At 37.5% G+C, this 16,967-nt stretch overlaps 2 protein-coding genes across 2 annotated transcripts; both read left to right on the top strand.

The window, feature by feature from the left end:
* On the top strand, positions 6,552–10,258 carry LOC109714709 (beta-amylase 3, chloroplastic). Its single transcript, XM_020239403.1, has 5 exons — positions 6,552–7,170; positions 8,533–8,743; positions 8,833–8,943; positions 9,052–9,395; positions 9,564–10,258. Exons 1-5 carry the CDS (start codon positions 6,629–6,631, stop codon positions 10,012–10,014), a joined length of 1,659 nt encoding a protein of 552 aa, XP_020094992.1. The 5' UTR covers positions 6,552–6,628; the 3' UTR covers positions 10,015–10,258.
* On the top strand, positions 10,676–14,017 carry LOC109714726 (pentatricopeptide repeat-containing protein At1g62930, chloroplastic-like). The gene has a single exon (XM_020239428.1). It carries the CDS (start codon positions 10,935–10,937, stop codon positions 13,572–13,574), a length of 2,640 nt encoding a protein of 879 aa, XP_020095017.1. The 5' UTR covers positions 10,676–10,934; the 3' UTR covers positions 13,575–14,017.

The following is a 16,967-nucleotide window of genomic DNA, read 5'->3' as shown; positions in this document are numbered from 1 at the left end:
GAAAGTCGGGAACTTTTCAGAAATATATAAGTAGTTGCTTCTAAAATAAAAATATTAGGGCATAAGAGGATGAAAAAAAATTAAGAAGTAGAATTTTTTTTATCAATTTCTCTCCCTAATGGACTTGGGTCACGGTGCATTGGTAAAGTGGGATTATAAATGAGTTTAATTTACGACGAAATAAATAATAAAAATAAATAAATATTTATGTTCAAGGGTCCAGCTCAAGCCACGTGTTCATGCGACACGCTCACTAACTGTTCGATCCAATGACTCAATGGAAACGGAGCAGGAGCACCGTGCGCGTACACGCACACGCGCTTCCACATAACGCGACGGGGCTCGGCGGTTCACGCGCGTCCACGCGTCCGATCAACGTGGGTGCGCAACTGCGTTACGGAAAAGCGAGATGGAGCTCCGCGAGAGTGATTTACGGGGGCGAGCCCCCATTATTGGGGATTATTACACGACTCCTGCGTAGTAGAGTCCACGGGAACGAATTAGAAGAGTCCACGGGAACGAAAGAATCCCTTTTGCCCTCTCAAAAAAAAAAAAAAAACTAATCTTTGAATCAATCATTTTGATCGTTTCTATTTTTTAAATTAATATTATTTATTTAGAATAAATTATTGAACCATAAAATAATTCTATAATTTTTTTATACTTTCGAACGTATAGTAGTTCTATATATATTTTAGATCCGTCGGCTCTAATTTAATAAAGCTCGACCTTTATCCAATAAAATTAAGAGAATTTTAGTATGATTTCGCCTACCACTTTTACTTTAGATTTTTATGCCATATGTATTTCTTTTATTATTCTTAAAAATATTACCACATAAAAAATTTATTTTTTAATGTTTAATAATAAATTTTGGTAATAAGTTGTGAGGATGTAAAAATAAATAAAATAAAAGGTAGCTTGTTGTTGAATAGTTAAAAAAAAAAGGATGAAACATATTTAAGCAATAATTTCTTCAATACATATATATGGTAAAGAATTATAATATCAACGATTCTAAAATTACTAATAATAGAAACATACATTGGATTTGCTTATTCCATCACTGATCATAGCAAATATGTTGTTAAAATAATATCTTTGAGAGAGATTTTTACTTTTTATTAGTTAGAAATATTTAAAAATTAGATTTTAAAGTTTTTGACCAACTAGACTAGACGACAGCCCGTACTTTATGTCAAAATTTAAAAGTGACAATGTAGAACTTATATTTTTATATACTTGAAGCATATTTTAGTTTTACCTTTTAGCTCTGCGCTTTCAATGGTGATTATCTATGAAATCTTCTGCCAAAAAATTTCTCGGAGAAACGCTTCTACAAGAGCATGCTACCATTATCTTTCGAAGAAAAAAAGAAAAAAAAAAAGAAAAAAAAAAAACCACCATTTTATGATAATATTATAAGAATAAAATTTTAAAGTAATTTTTTTTTCTCTTTCTCCCTGACATCTAAAGGCATTGATAACAAAAGCTTATGACCTACATTAATTCCTAACCTTTGGTTAACCCTAGTTTGTTGAATTTGGTTGTGTAAGGGTACGTGGTTAATTTGATCAGAAAAACCAAATCAATAAAATGAGAGCCACAAATTAATTAAGAGAGAATCCTATGGTTCTAGTGGGGCCACAAGTAGATAGAAATTTGGCCAACTAGCATCAAGAATCATTCTCCAAACTTTTATAATTCATGGAATAATGTTTCTGATAACCAGTACGTATCACTCATGATATGAAAGGTTAATAAGTAATACTAAATTTTTAAAATTTTATTATCTGTACTATAATATTTTTTTTGTTTGGTTTTGAGCGGTAACATTATTTTCAAATACTAGAAAAATCATATTAATGTGTTTAGTGCGAAAATATAGTAAACAAAACTTAAATATAAACTATATATAAACTATATTTTCTCAATCTATATATAAACCATATTTTCATATATTTTAATTTTAACTGTCAAAAAGTATAGATAATTATTCGAATAAAAGCACTATCTACGTAAATTCATATTTTTCACAAATTTTCAAGTATCAAAAGTTTGGAGAGAGGAAGGGGCTCGGGGGGAGTGAGTGTTTACAGAGGACAATTTAAATGTGGGCTTTTTTTGCAAATAGCCCCCTGACAAATTTTATTTTTAAAATTGGCACTGTCAAAATTTTATTTGCAAAAATGGTCCTGACCTCGCCACGCAAGCGCCACGTCAGCGCCACGGGGGCGGGGCTGGACCATGTGTTTAAGTTGAACACGGTGAATCATTCACTGTGTTCAATACAAGATTTTTGTATTGGACACGGTGAATGATTCACCGTGTCCATTCACCGTGTCCAATACAAATACCCCGCACTTCCATTTTGTATTGGACACGGTGAATCATTCACCGTGTCTAATACAAAAACCTTGTATTAAACACGGTGAATGGTTCACCGTGTTCAACTTAAACACATGGCCCAGCCCCGCCCGCGTGGCGCTGACGTGGCGCTGACGTGGTGGGACCAGGACTATTTTTGTAAATAAATTTTTAATAGGGCCAATTTAAAAAAAAAAATTAGTCAGGGGGCTATTTGCAAAAAAAGTCCTTTAAATGTTTAAGTGAAAAAAAAAAAAAAAAAAATTCCCATCATCATCAGCAATACAACATATCGAGCCCTCCCAAATACTCAAATCTGATTTTGCAAGTGCATCTGTTTATTTTTTGCTCGAAATATAAGATCCACATTCTCAAAATACACCAAGTCGTAATCTTGAAATTTTCTTTTGCATTTCTGATAAGGTAGCACAAACCAAGTGTCTCATTATCATCCTTTCTATATATCCTCCGATCATATATGTGAAGCTGTACTATAAACATACATTATTCGACTGTGACATATTAATTTATCAGCGTACCTGCACTACTTTTAGAAAAAATTATGAAGTACCCAAAACAGTACCCTTTCTATTTGTTGTTAGTTTTTAAACCTAACCGATTATTTCTAACGCAAGTGGTAAAGAACTTGGTGGTTAGTATCAAAGATCTCATGTTTGAATTATAATTGATTCACATTTTCAGTTAAATTTATTTTTAAAAGAAATAAATGAAACAGATAGCATACTATTTTTTTTCTAAAAAAAAAAGTTTTCAAACCTAAAAAATGTTACACAACACAAGTTGGAGAGAGAGAGTCTGATGCCAACCACAAACCAATCTCTTGGTTGAGTTGGGAAGCTGCGTCAACAGCAGCTAAGCTGGAGGGTTTTGGGCTGTGTTTGAGTGATGAGGACTTAAGTTAAGTGTTAGCTTTACTCGTAACTTAGCCATGGGATCTATGACTCATCCCTTCTCAATCTGTTGGTGCATTTTAGATCACCAAGAAATTAATTTGCATGTGTTTGTTTTCGTACTAAAATAATTTATGAATTGTTTCTTATTAAATAGATACTTCAGTAAAGTGTAGTAGTCCTCACAGTAAAATAGGAGAGTTCGAAAGAGAGGAATATATATATAAATGACGTATTAAAAGAATTTGAGTGTTGGAGGGATAAATTTATAGCTTTACATAACATGCAAGATTATTCATTATTAGTAATACGAGATACCCACCTTCGCGCTAGATAATATTTTCGCAATAATCTTGCACCATTTGTAATTATAATATATTATATTATCGAGCAGATTACAGACCGGATGAATCAAACACAATAATCTTGACAGAATTATCTGTAATTCTGACATAATACCCCAACCAAATACGCCCTTTATATATTAAGGTTATATAATACTAGAGTCGCTGCTAAGTATTTTGTTACCTTTTCTCATTAGCTAAGTTAGAAATAAACAGAGTAATGCTACACATACACCTCTTCTGGGGTGTATAATATACACCAATTCATTCTAGGATGGAATGGCTTGTACTAGTTATATCGATATGACTAGTAAAAATCATTTCATCCTAAAATCGGTGGGTGTATATCGTATATCCCAAAAAGAGATGTATAAGTAGACTTTTTCTTTGAGAATGGAAGCTTCAATTAGAAGTCCCATATGGGATATGGCTAAATTTTAGCCTTCCATCAAATTAAGTAGTAGCTCGAAACTCAATTTCATTTGTCCTTTTTCAAAACAAATTAATGTTACGACACATCTGAATAATATTGCTTTTCAAAACAGAGTTGTTTCAGACAACAAATAAACTAATCGAATAACTGCTATGAATTTCTTCAAATCTTAAAAACTGTTGATATACTGGCATATACGTGAGTTATATTAAAAATAGCTTATAAACAAATTTAGAGAGCGTTTAATTATAAAAAGGTAATGAAAGATTACCTAATTCATTGGAAATAATGTCTATCCACATTTGTGAGTCGTGACTTTGGATTGAAGCAAAAGAAGTGCCGCAAACTTCCAAACCGACAAACTAATCACATCCAATGCAAGAGGGTGGACCAAGTACAGTAAGATTGCCAAACACATTTGAATCTTTGAAATGTACTCAGCATTTATTTAAATTTCTACAGTTCAAATTTTGAGTCATTCTTTTCAAGAATTGCAAACAATAGATGCATGCGATTGCTCACGCAAAGTCGAATATATTACTCTCATAACACATCTGTTGCTGCTGTTAATGTATTGTTAAACATTCAATTCTTTAGTCACAAGTACGATGGTGAATAAGACACTAATTAAAGAGTTTGATACGGACAATGATACATGACGCAAATGGTCAAAAAAAAAAAAAAAAAAAAAAATCAGGATGTTCATCATTAGCATGGTTTATCCAAAAATTTTTCCAAATTTGCTTGTAACTTATATTTCTTTTGAGTTGTTTTCTCTCCAAAAAATACCCTAAAATGAGCATTTAGCAGTAATAAATTCTAGTTACTCTATTTAAGGAAGCATATTCACTGGGTTACCATTATCTAGAATGGTATATCTTTATTTTATTCTTGAAGGTTGTTCACTTTGTAAAAAAATAAATAAAGGAAAACAATTCAATTGAAATTTGAAGGTATCAGCGTTCAATCTGGAAGCTTCAGGTTTGAATTCTTAATATTCTACTATATACTCTCTCGACAAGAAGTTGTGTATACATGGACCTACCCGTGAGGTAAATCCATAAAAATTAATTTAAAAAACAATTCATATACATGGTAGATATACAGCATACTGAAATTAGTGGAAATAAACGTTTTCTGGCCAAGATGACAAAAAATAAAATAAAAAAAATAAAAAAAAACTGCTCAAATATCGCCCCTATGATTTCACTTTCTCCACTTTAGTACTTCGTATAATTTAAAGTATATAATTTAGTGCATGTGGTTTTATTTTTATTTTTTTATTATCAGATTCACTAATTTTTTTCGTTAATCAGCGGCACAAAGTAGAAAGCTAGAAGGTACTAAGTGATGTATTAATAAACTCTAAATTAGTATATCTGAAGTTTTTTATATATAATTTATAGCGAAATGGGATTAACGAAAAAGCTTTTTGACGGAAAAGACTAAAAATAAAATCACAGAAATACTGAATTTTGATACATTTAAATGGTATATGATGTTTAAAGTAAAAAAGTAAATCATAGAATGTATTTGAAATTTACCATAAAAAAGCAAGCAAGGGGGGAGGAAGAAGGAAAGGTACTGCAAAAAAGATTTCAAAGTTATGCCGAACCCATGATAAACTCCGTTCCACATAGTTTTTTTTAAAGCTTGTAGATTAGTAGCCAGGCGTAACAATCATACACGTACATGACCTCATTCCTGTATTATATCCTCCAGGCGGATAATATTCTTATCTTTAGCGCGTTAATCAATTAGGTAACAGCGCATTAACTGGATATATATATATATATATATATATATATATAGATATATATATATATATATATATATATATATATATCTCCAAACTAAAATAATTAACTATCCTTCTTTGCAAGTAATTTATTAATAAGCATCTACCCATCAATCTTCGTCAAAATTATTATCACTTTGACGCGATTTATCTCATTTCATATTTTTAATTTAATTATTATTACATTATTTATTTAATAGAAAAAAAATAAAATTTTAAAGTAAAAAATGGAAAAGTAACATTATATTATACTTACAAATAAATTCTACAGCATTTTAAAAACTTGCTTATTTTGATCGTATTAAATTTCGTAAATTATTGTAGATATTGTTGGTAAAAATAATATGCGTTTTCTAGGAAGGAATGAGCACGGTGAAATGTTGTAAGCCGAGAAATTCGGGATTAAGTTCAACTTATCCCAAACTTATTGCTTATCTTATTTACTTTAATCCTTAACCACGAGTCCCATCTCATCTTTTATGAATATAATAATAATAAAGTCCAAATATTGGTGAACGAGAGGCGTAGAAAAAAAGCGCTCAAGGTATCTAAAGAGCACTTTTTCTTCCTTTTCTACGTGTGAGAGAGGCCCACCATTTTTGTCCCCTCGTAAACGATCCAACTCCCTTGCGCGTCTCATAGTTCCTCTCCTTTTGTTATAAATAAATCAACCCCCCCAACACCTCTCCTTCATCGTCTCTTCGCTTCTCTTCTTTGCGCTTCTTCGTAGTTAGACACACATATATACACGCGTAAGTACTGTTGCATCAACAACATGGCTTTAATGTTGCGTTGCTCCATGTCCTTCATTGGCCTTGTCGACACCACCAAGGCCCAGAACCCCAATTACGACGAATTCCCGGCTCAGGCCCACTTTTCCGGGCCCCACAAGCCGGCCTGCGCCGCCCCGCTGAGGGCGGCACGGGCGACGGCGTTGCCGCCGGGCCACGAAATGGCGGTGTCGGCGTCGGCGGCGGCGACGGAGCGGCTGCATGGGATTACGGGGCACGACGGCGGCGGCGGTGGGGGCGGGGGGAGGGTGCCGGTGTACGTGATGCTGCCGCTGGACACGGTGTCGGCGGCGGGGGTGCTGGCGCGGGGGAGGGCGCTGAACGCGAGCCTGATGGCGCTGCGCGGTGCCGGGGTGGAGGGGGTGATGGTGGACGTGTGGTGGGGCCTCGTCGAGAAGGACGGGCCCCGGAGGTACAACTGGGACGCCTACGCCGAGCTGGTGCAGATGGTCGGCAGGAACGGGCTCAAGCTGCAGATGGTCATGTCGTTCCACCAGTGCGGTGGTAATGTTGGTGATTCCTGCAGGTGCGTGCATTTTTCACATATCTTATATATATATATATCTTAATTAGTTAATTTACATGTTGAATTTATGCCATCTTCGGTTGGATGGATGTTTGTTTGGAATCTTAGTTCTTTGCGCAATTTTCCATTTTTTTCCCCTCAATTTTCGGCAGTTTTTTTGGCCGGTTATCAAATCTAATCATAGAGTTCTCCTGTTTAGCTAGTTAATGGGGCATGATTAGGATTTTTTGAGACATGCTTAGATATAAATTAAGTTATTAAAATTCTTTTTGATTAAAAAATAAAAAAACAGATTTATGTAGTTGAATTTGAAATTTCTACTCATGAGACATTATTATGTTCCTAGGTTACTAGCTAAATCCTAGGTTAATTGTTTTGTCACTATTATGTGAGTAGGATATATTGGACCCAATTGTTTTTTCACAGTCAAAATGTTTGTGTGTCCAAGAAGGGTGATGCTGTGTGAAACTCACAACTAAAGTATCTCATCTATTTCTTTTTTCTTTTTTGAGAGAGAAAGATAGCATGCTATCTATTTTTTTTTTTTTTTGAAAATAAAAATAAATTTAGCTGAAAATACGAATCAATTATAATTGGAACTTAAAATTTTAAGCACCAACTAGTAAATTTTTTGCCACTTACAATAGAAACGGCCGGTGAATCCCTTTCATTTCAACTTTAATTATTGATTGTTTTCCTCCTACCACACGCCAAAAAGCTTCTAGCTTATTTGAGGCCACTGCTCCAACATGCATTTGGCCTAAGTAATTGCTCTCTATTAATTTCTCTTTCCTCTAAAGGGGCCACAACCCAAAATGGACCCAATTTAACAAGGTTTCTTGTTGATATATATATGTGTGTCCTACTCCAAGCAAATAGTGAACTTGTAAGCTGCTAGATTGTTTTACACAAAAAGCAATACTACTTGCATATTTAAAATGTGAGTGTAATTTTTTTTTTTGTTCATTTAGTACCCAATATTTTTTATATTAGTTTTGTCATTTTCTTTTATGTTAAAGATTTGAAAGGGATGTTTAACTTGTTGGATGAAAGAATGTAAAATTTATATCCTGCTTTAAAAGTGTACAAGTATCATTTCTCTTGCGAAAATCCAATTTGACCATAATTTTTCATTTTTTGACTCTAGACCACCATGTATTTGACATTGAGCCATTCTATGCTAAATTCTCATTCAACCTTTTTCGAGGCCGAATCGTAACTTTTGAATTGCCAACAAGCAAAATAAGCTATTACAGATCAAAATAGAATCTGCTACGTATAGAAACTCCGCTGCTCGTTTCATATTGAATAAATATTTGATCATAAATTTAAGCTAATTAAATGAAATTTTGTTTAATACAGCATACCGCTACCACCATGGGTTCTAGAAGAAATAAGCAAGGATCAGGACATCGTCTACACAGACAAGTCAGGGAGGAGGAACCCAGAATACATCTCCTTGGGCTGCGACACGATTCCGGTTCTACGCGGTCGAACCCCGATCCAAGTATACTCCGATTACATGCGAAGTTTTCGCGATCGATTCAGCGACTACTTGGGGAATATCATTGTGGTAATTCTTTCATTCTATGTCATATATAAGATTTGGAAAGAGAGCATTTCATACAGAGTTAAATCAAACTGTGTAAAATTGTGTTACAGGAAATTCAGGTTGGAATGGGCCCCTGTGGTGAGCTAAGATACCCATCTTACCCAGAGAGCAATGGGACCTGGAGGTTCCCAGGAATAGGAGAATTCCAATGTTATGACAAGGTATAAAATTAATTGCAAATTTGAATTTAAAATTTCAAATAAAAAAAATCCAGAAATTCAAATTTTGAATTTATGTTGCATGATTTGTGAACTATCATTGTGTTACAGTACATGAGAGCTTCTCTACGAGCAGCCGCCGTCGCCACCGGGCGCGAAGAATGGGGCAACAGCGGGCCCCACGATGCGGGGCACTACAGGCAGTTTCCGGAGGAAACGGGATTCTTCCGCCGCGACGGCACGTGGAACACCGACTACGGCAGGTTCTTCCTGCAGTGGTACTCCGACGCGCTCCTCGCGCACGGCGACCGCGTTCTCGCCGCTGCAGATTCAGTGTTCCGCGGCACGGGGGCCAAGCTCTCCGCCAAGGTCGCAGGCATCCACTGGCACTATAAAACTCGGTCCCACGCTGCAGAGCTCACTGCAGGCTACTACAACACGCGCTTCCACGACGGGTACCGTGTAACATTCCTTATCTTATAAAATTGAATTTGATATTGACAAATAAATTCAGAATTATATGAATTACATAGAAACTAGCGACGATAGCTCTGCTATTATTGCTTTTCACTAAAAACTTAAGTGACTACAAAATAATATTTTTAATTTTGTACATCTAACAGATATATCCCTATCGCACGCTTGCTGGCACGATACGGCGTGATACTCAACTTCACATGCATGGAGATGCGCGATGAGGAGCAGCCCGCGGAAGCCGGGTGCTCCCCCCAGTGCCTTGTTGGGCAGGTGCGGGCCGCAGCAGCTGCCGCATGGGCGGAGCTCGCGGGAGAGAACGCGCTGGAGCGGTACGATGAGCGCGCGTATGGCCAGGTCGTCGAGACGGGCCGTGCCGAGTCGGGACTCGGGCTAAGCGCGTTCACTTTTCTAAGAATGAACAAGAACCTGTTCGAGGGGGAGAATTGGAGAAAATTTGTGGCGTTTGTGAGGAGCATGAACGACGGCCGCAAAAACGTGGCTTTGCCCAGGTGTGACTCGAGTCACTCGGATTTGTATGTTGGGTTCGTCAAGGGTGGGGATAGGAAATCGAGCCGTGAAATGGCCGAGACTTTGTAAGTGTGGAGAGGGGAATTCATATGCGTTTAAGGATTTATATGTATAGATAGATATTATTATATGTATAAGTAAGTAGGGATACGTAAGGAAAAAGGAGAAGAGGTCGTACGCATACATATATATATATATGTTATGATATGCATTATATTACGTACTTGTGTTCCAAGAGCGATATTTTTAATGGCTCGGATAGCACTAATAAACAAAAGATTTGAGTTGAGCAATGAGCATCAACTTTATATGACTTTGGAGTTGGTTGGTTATTATGATGGTATTCATCTTAGCTTTCAATGCAACATGGCTTGGAGTGGTGAATTTGCGTGATGAACTAGTTGTATGTTGATCTTATTTTGATATTGTTGTAGTCCTTATGATGATTACTAATAGAGTTCTAGTGCCAGTGAGACCCATAAACCCGGCCCATACAACAAACCAGGTTTTTTTTTTTTTTTTAAGAAAGAGATAGACGGGCTACCTGTTTCATTCATTGATAAATGAATTAGACAATACAGTATGGAAGCAGCTCAGGCTTTCGAGGCGAAAGACGAACAGCAAAAAAGAAAACAATGCTAAAGTAAGAAAGATCCAAAAATAGTTGAAAAAAGATGAAAAAGACGAAAAAGACCCAAAAAACCAAAAAGGTGAGCAAAAGGGATTAAGGGGCTTGTTGCGCCCGGATTGATGTCAGAGTTTCGATCCAAGACTTCGTAAGCAGGACAGCCCGCTCTAGTGCACGAGTGGCGTTGGGACTCATTGAGCGGAAAAGGAAATTGTTCCTTTACGTCCAGACAAACCAGGTTGGGTTCGAGCCCGAGCACGACTCACGTTAATGAGACCGCGTAGGCGCATAGCATAATAGCGTCTCTACTCACGAAGCAACACGGCGTCTCGCGCAGCTCCCATGCCGACTCCCTCCTCCGATGCTCTCCGCCGCGCCACGCCGCCGCACCGCCCACCTCCCCCACAACCCTAACCCTAACCCTAAACCCTTCATCGTCTCCTTCTCCATCACCACCAACGTCTCCTTCGACCCCATCGACCAATTCCTCCCTCCCCGATCCCTCCCCACTCCTCACCTCCCCTCCGCCCTCCGCCGCGAAACCCTCCTCTCCATCTCCTCCCTCATCAAAACCTCCCCGCCATGCCTCCGCGCCCTCAAAGCCCTCTCCTTCTCCTTCCTCCCCGGCCCTCTCGCGCTCCTCCTCTGCTCCTTTCCCCGCCCCTCCGCCGCCGCATTCTTCGCCCGCGCCGTCCCCGACCTCTCCCCCGCCACCCTCCGCTCCTCTGCCTCCGCCGCGCTCCTGCTCTCTTCCGCCTCTCCCTCCCTCCGCCCCCTCGCCCAGGAACTCCTCGCCTCCCTCCTCCGCCGCGCCGGAACCCACTCCGCCGCCGCCGCCGGCGAGCTCCTGCGGTGGGCCGAGCGCCGCCGCTCCTTCGCGCCCCACTACCACGCCCTCCACCTCGTCCTCCGCGCCTTCCTCATCGCCGGCATGGCCCCCGAAGCCCTGCACGTAGTGTTCATCATCAGAGGCATCAACAAAACTCCGAGCTTATCGGCTTTATCTATACTGCTTCGTCTCCTGTTCCGAAGAGGCGATGTGAAGAATGCATGGAAGGTGTTCAAGGAAATGCTCGCAAGAGGCCCGTGGCCGAGCTGCGGGACCTTCAACACTATGATTCTCGGCTCTTGCCAAAGAGGGTTCGTTCGAGTCGGCGAGGGGCTCCTAGGTGTGATGAAAAAATTCCACCTTGATCCCAATACGTGCAGTTTTAACATCTTAATGAAGGGGCATTGTGTGTTTGGGCATTCTTCCGGTGCCTTCAAGTTGTTCGACTCAATGCCTCAGTTGGGCTGTGTTCCAACAATTGTCACATACAATATTTTAGTGGATGCTTTGTGCCATGAGGGCAGGTTGGTGGAAGCAAAAGCACTTTTTGATAGTATGGGAGAAATGGGCATTGAATCAAATTCAATTACTTATAATGTTATGATTGATGGGTTTGTGAAGGCCGGTCAGCTCGATAGGGCGAATGCAGTTTATGCTCAGATGAGAGAGAAGGGATTGGTCCCTGATTGCTGCACCTTTAACATCCTTGCTGCGGGACATCGTAAGTTCCGAAAAGATTGGGAGGGCGGGGATGAGAAGCTGATGAATGATATACTAAGGCCGGAGGTATTGACCAAAGGGCCTACATTAGATGTACTAGTTTCGAAGTTCTGTTGGGAAGGGCAGTTAGATGAAGCCAAAGTGCTTCTTCGAGAAGCAATCACGGAGGGTTTGCCTGTGAGCATTGTGGGATTCAATGCGGCCATTGCGGCTTATAGTAAGGAGGGATTAGAAGAGGAAGCTTTTGAGTTGTATCAAACTATGGTAGAGGCTGGTCTTTCTCCTTCAATATCCACTTGTAATGCTTTAATCATGGGGTTGTGCAACAGAGGGCGGTTCGAGGATGCACGTCAGTTGCTCGATAATATGGTCCAGAGGGGATTTTGTGTAAATGTATCTGCATTCACAATATATTTAGATGGGTGTTTCAGAGCAGGCAATTTAGCTGGTGCTGTTAAATGCTGGAATGAAATGGAGAGGCTTGGGATATATCCAGATTTTGTTGCCTTCTCAGCCTACATTAATGGCTTTTGTAGAGCTAATTACATAGATGAGGCTTATGAAGCATTTAACAAAATGACAAGGCAAGGATTAGTTCCGAACAATTTCACGTACAATTCTCTCATATCCGGATTGTGTAGAGTTGGTAATGTGGCCGAGGCATCAAAGCTCAATTCAGAGATGATACAGAATGGACTTACTCCTGATGTTTTCACAACCAACATACTAATCAACTGCTTATGTAGACAGGGGGAATTGAACATGGCAATTAACAAATTCCGAGAAATGCACGATAATGGGTTAACTCCCGATGTCGTGACTTACAATACCTTCATCAATGCTTGTTGTCGGAATCTAGATATGGTCAATGCAATGAGATTTATGAATCAGATGTCTTCAGATAGCTGTGAGCCGGATATCTTCACATATAATATATTAATCCATTGTCTCTGCAATAACCATATGATGAATCCAGCCATGAAGGTTCTAGATGAGCTTGTTTTGATGGGTTTCGTCCCTAATACGGTTACATACAACACTTTGATGAATGGTACCTGCCGGGATGTTCTTGATCGGGCTATGATTCTAACTGGGAAGTTGCTTAAGATGGCTTTTGTCCCTAATGTAGTAACTGTTAACCTTCTCCTTTCTAATTTTTGTAAACAAGGGCTGGCAAAAAGAGCAGTTGCATGGGCTGAAACCCTTAGAGAAGTTTCATTCAGCTTTGACGAAGTAACATGGAATATACTAGATAGGGCTTATCGGGACATGCGTGAGAATTCTGAGAACTCGGTTGCTGACTCAGAGAAATGTTTATTTCTTGAATTCTTAATGCTGATGACTTACAAGTCGATTTGCAAAAGTGAACACTCAGAGTGTAGACCGTTGATGACGAGTAGTATAATTGACCATGATGATATGACACCATACAAGATGATGGATATGAGGTGATATGTGAATTATGTAAGAATTATGTTGTGAGGAAGTAGTTTTATGTGCAGTGGTGTGCAAAGCATTTTGGCTCACTCGAGTTCTTCACTTCCACCTGATTTCTGTGGCTCAGATAGGAAATCCGTCTAAAGATGATGAGTGCTTTTTTCTTGGTATTATCTCATTTATTAGGCCTTTAGATACTGAAGGCCAGTTGGACATTTTAATGAGTCCTTCGCACCGCACCCGTGTGCTTTGTTGTACATTATTTAGATTATTTAGACTAAGATTTAGCTAATATCTCCTGTGTCAAACTATAGCTCCCTATAAGGGGATAAGCTAGTCGACCTAGAGTTTTGATTCATTCAAAGGTTAAAATTTGATAACTATCAGCCAAGCTGTATCATTTGTTGTACAATATACATCTTCAGTCAGTGATAAGTATCTCCAGCATTCAATTTTTAGGATCTTTCTCTTTTCCTGTACCTTGCAGTTTACTGTTGTACACTTTCTTTTCGTCTTTTAACTGCAAGTGATACGAGTATGTGGTTCTCTTCGGAGGTGGTTGGTGAAACCACCTGCCTCATTATTGTTTCTTACTGATCATTCAATCTGTGCCTCTCTCCGCCCAAATAATGTTTATGAAGCAGAAACCTTAATGAGTGCCTCCTTTTCATTTCGGTGCTTCAGCAGGTATAGTGCTTGATGTTGGAACATCTTCATGCAGGTTCGTCTTCGAAGATGCATTGGCTCGATCCAACTTTTTACTCTATTTGATCAGTTATATTGATTGTTTCATCCGGTACCATTGAAAGAAATTACCTTGCTTCAAGTTGGTAGTAACAAAATGTATGAGAAACTGCTTTGTCCTCAGCTGTTGTTTTCTGTTTCTCAGTAAAATGTAAAGTTGGTTCTTCAACTTATACAAAATTGCTCTTTGCTTCTTAAACTTTAAATGTTGGTCCTTGATGCACACTATTTATACAATTTGCTCCTTTGTAAATTTATCTGTTTCCGATCCGAGATGTCTAATGTCATTTTTAGCATGAAATTTCGCGAGTTAATGCATGAGACAATGAAAGTAAGTGCACTGCACTGCAGTTTAATTCCTTCTTCAGCTTCAGGCCATGTGCAGGTACATGAAGCAAAGATCGTGAAGGGAATATGATTGTGGGAAAAACAAAACATTTCGGTGGTTGGTAGGAATTATTAAACAGTTTTTTTTATATACATCCTTGCATTGACATGTAGAATAGTATGGTATAGTAATATATTTTACTTTATTAAGGTTTTACAATTCAGTTTAAATTTTTGGATGTACTTAAAATAGCGAAATATTACTGGGACATAAATTAAAGTGCGTGAAGAATTTTTATAATTTAGCCTACAAAAGTCCTAAAATTAAAACTGAGACACTGTTAAATGGCCATGTACAATGTCTATATGTAAGGTTCATACGTAAATAAGGCCACAAACACTTTATATTAATCAACGACGAAACGGGATGGATTTATTGGATGGTAAACAGATATAGTTTGTGATATAGGTTTAAAAGATTAAAATCCAATGAATTCAAATTCAGGAATGAGTTTTATCTGTATCCAATGGTAACCAACCTAAATAGATTTTACATTATATAATATAAACAATATTTGATGGCCATGTTTGATTTTATATTTGAATTTATATTTCAGAAGTTTAAATTTTAATGTTATATATTTTGATATTAAAGAGAAATATTTGCTTTGAGTCCAGACTTCGGATTTGGTTATCGGATTGGATTTGAGTTTTTAAAAATTTGCTTGAATCTGACTCGTTAACATTTCTACTTTATGTAAGCGTAAATCTTATACCTCAGATAATATTTTTTTCTAAATACAACTATCCTGAAAAAAAAATGTTCCAAACAAATTAGTCTAATAATAAGCTAATAAGGAATTGGTACTTCCACGAGTATTGTGACTCAAAATTTCCTTTATTAATACTCATATATATATATATATATAGAGAGAGAGAGAGAGAGAGAGAGAGAGTGGCTACTATGCTTCTGGAAGCACGGAGCCTTTCGTGCTTCCAGGTCATTTTCGATGTTGCGACATTCGAATCGTCGATCGGCTCCGTTAAACTTAATCTAGAGTATTTAAAGTACCTAGAAAATAAATTTTATAATTTTTCGATATCATTTGCCTAGTGAATGAAGGGGCTCAGAATCAACGGCTGAAAATAAAAATCTTACAAAACGTGATAATATGACATTAAAATTTTATATCAAAAATATTGATCTTATTTTATATAGTATAAAGAATTTTCTATCAAAATTTCACGTGATTTGGATATTTCTACACCGTTAAACTTACAAACGGCTCACCACGGCCATTAAAATTATTGATTTTGAGCCCCTTCGATCACTAGGCAAATGATATCGAAAAATCATTAAATTTATTTTCTAAGTACTTCAAATACTCTAGATCAAGTTTAATGGAGTCGATCGACGATTTGAATGTCGAAACATCGAAAACAACCTGAAAGCACGGAGCCTTCCGTGCTTCCAGGTCATTTTTGATGTTACGACTTTTGAATCGTCGATCCGCTCCGTTAAACTTGATCTAGGGTATTTAAAGTACCTAGAAAATAAATTTTGTAATTTTTCGATACCATTTGCCTAGTGAACTAAGGGGTTTAAAATCAACGGCTGAAAATAAAAATCTTACAAAACGTGATAATATAATATTAAAATTTTAGATCAAAGATATTGATCTGGTTTTATATAGTATAAAGAATTTTCTATCAAAATTTTATGCGATTTGGATATTTCTACATCGTTAAACTTGCAAACGGCTCACAACGACCATTAAAATTATTGATTTTGAGTCACTTTGATCACTAGGCATATGATATCGAAAAATCATAAAATTTATTTTTTAAGTACTTCAAATACTCTAGATCAAGTTTAACGGAGTCGATCGACGATTCGAAAGTCGCAACATCGAAAATGACCAGAAAACACGAAAGGCTCCGTGCTTTCAGAAGCATAGTAGCCTCACTCTATATATATATATAGTCCGGCTGGTATACTATCAATAGCACCATGCATTTGGTGCTATCGAGTTTTCCACTATTAAATTTAACCATTTGATTATTTTACCCGTTAGATTATACTATTCAACCAACCACTCACTCAACCCTAGAGGCCCACATTATCCTAACTACATATTTCTCAATTCAAGGCTAAAAAATTAATAACACTAATAGCTTAGTTCTATTGATTGTATTTCGAGATCTTAGTTTTATAATATATATATATTATATATAATATATATATTATATATATATATATATATATAGTAGAGTAGAATATTATAAAAGTATTACCCAGTGATACTTATGTGTTTTTAGCCCTTGGATGGAGAGATG

Source organism: Ananas comosus, linkage group 8, assembly GCF_001540865.1.
Source record: "Ananas comosus cultivar F153 linkage group 8, ASM154086v1, whole genome shotgun sequence".
Lineage (NCBI taxonomy): Eukaryota > Viridiplantae > Streptophyta > Magnoliopsida > Poales > Bromeliaceae > Ananas > Ananas comosus.
Note: the sequence above shows the minus strand (reverse complement) of the source record. Positions and strands in the feature narration are given on the sequence as shown.

Excerpts from the sequence above, each read along its gene's own strand:
- LOC109714709 (XM_020239403.1), top strand. The coding sequence starts at position 6,629 with ATGGCTTTAATGTTGCGTTGCTCCATGTCCTTCATTGGCCTTGTCGAC. Across the intron at positions 7,171-8,532 it reads AATGTTGGTGATTCCTGCAG|CATACCGCTACCACCATGGG; the intron begins GTGCGTGCATTT and ends TGTTTAATACAG. Across the intron at positions 9,396-9,563 it reads AACACGCGCTTCCACGACGG|ATATATCCCTATCGCACGCT; the intron begins GTACCGTGTAAC and ends TACATCTAACAG.
- LOC109714726 (XM_020239428.1), top strand. The coding sequence starts at position 10,935 with ATGCTCTCCGCCGCGCCACGCCGCCGCACCGCCCACCTCCCCCACAAC.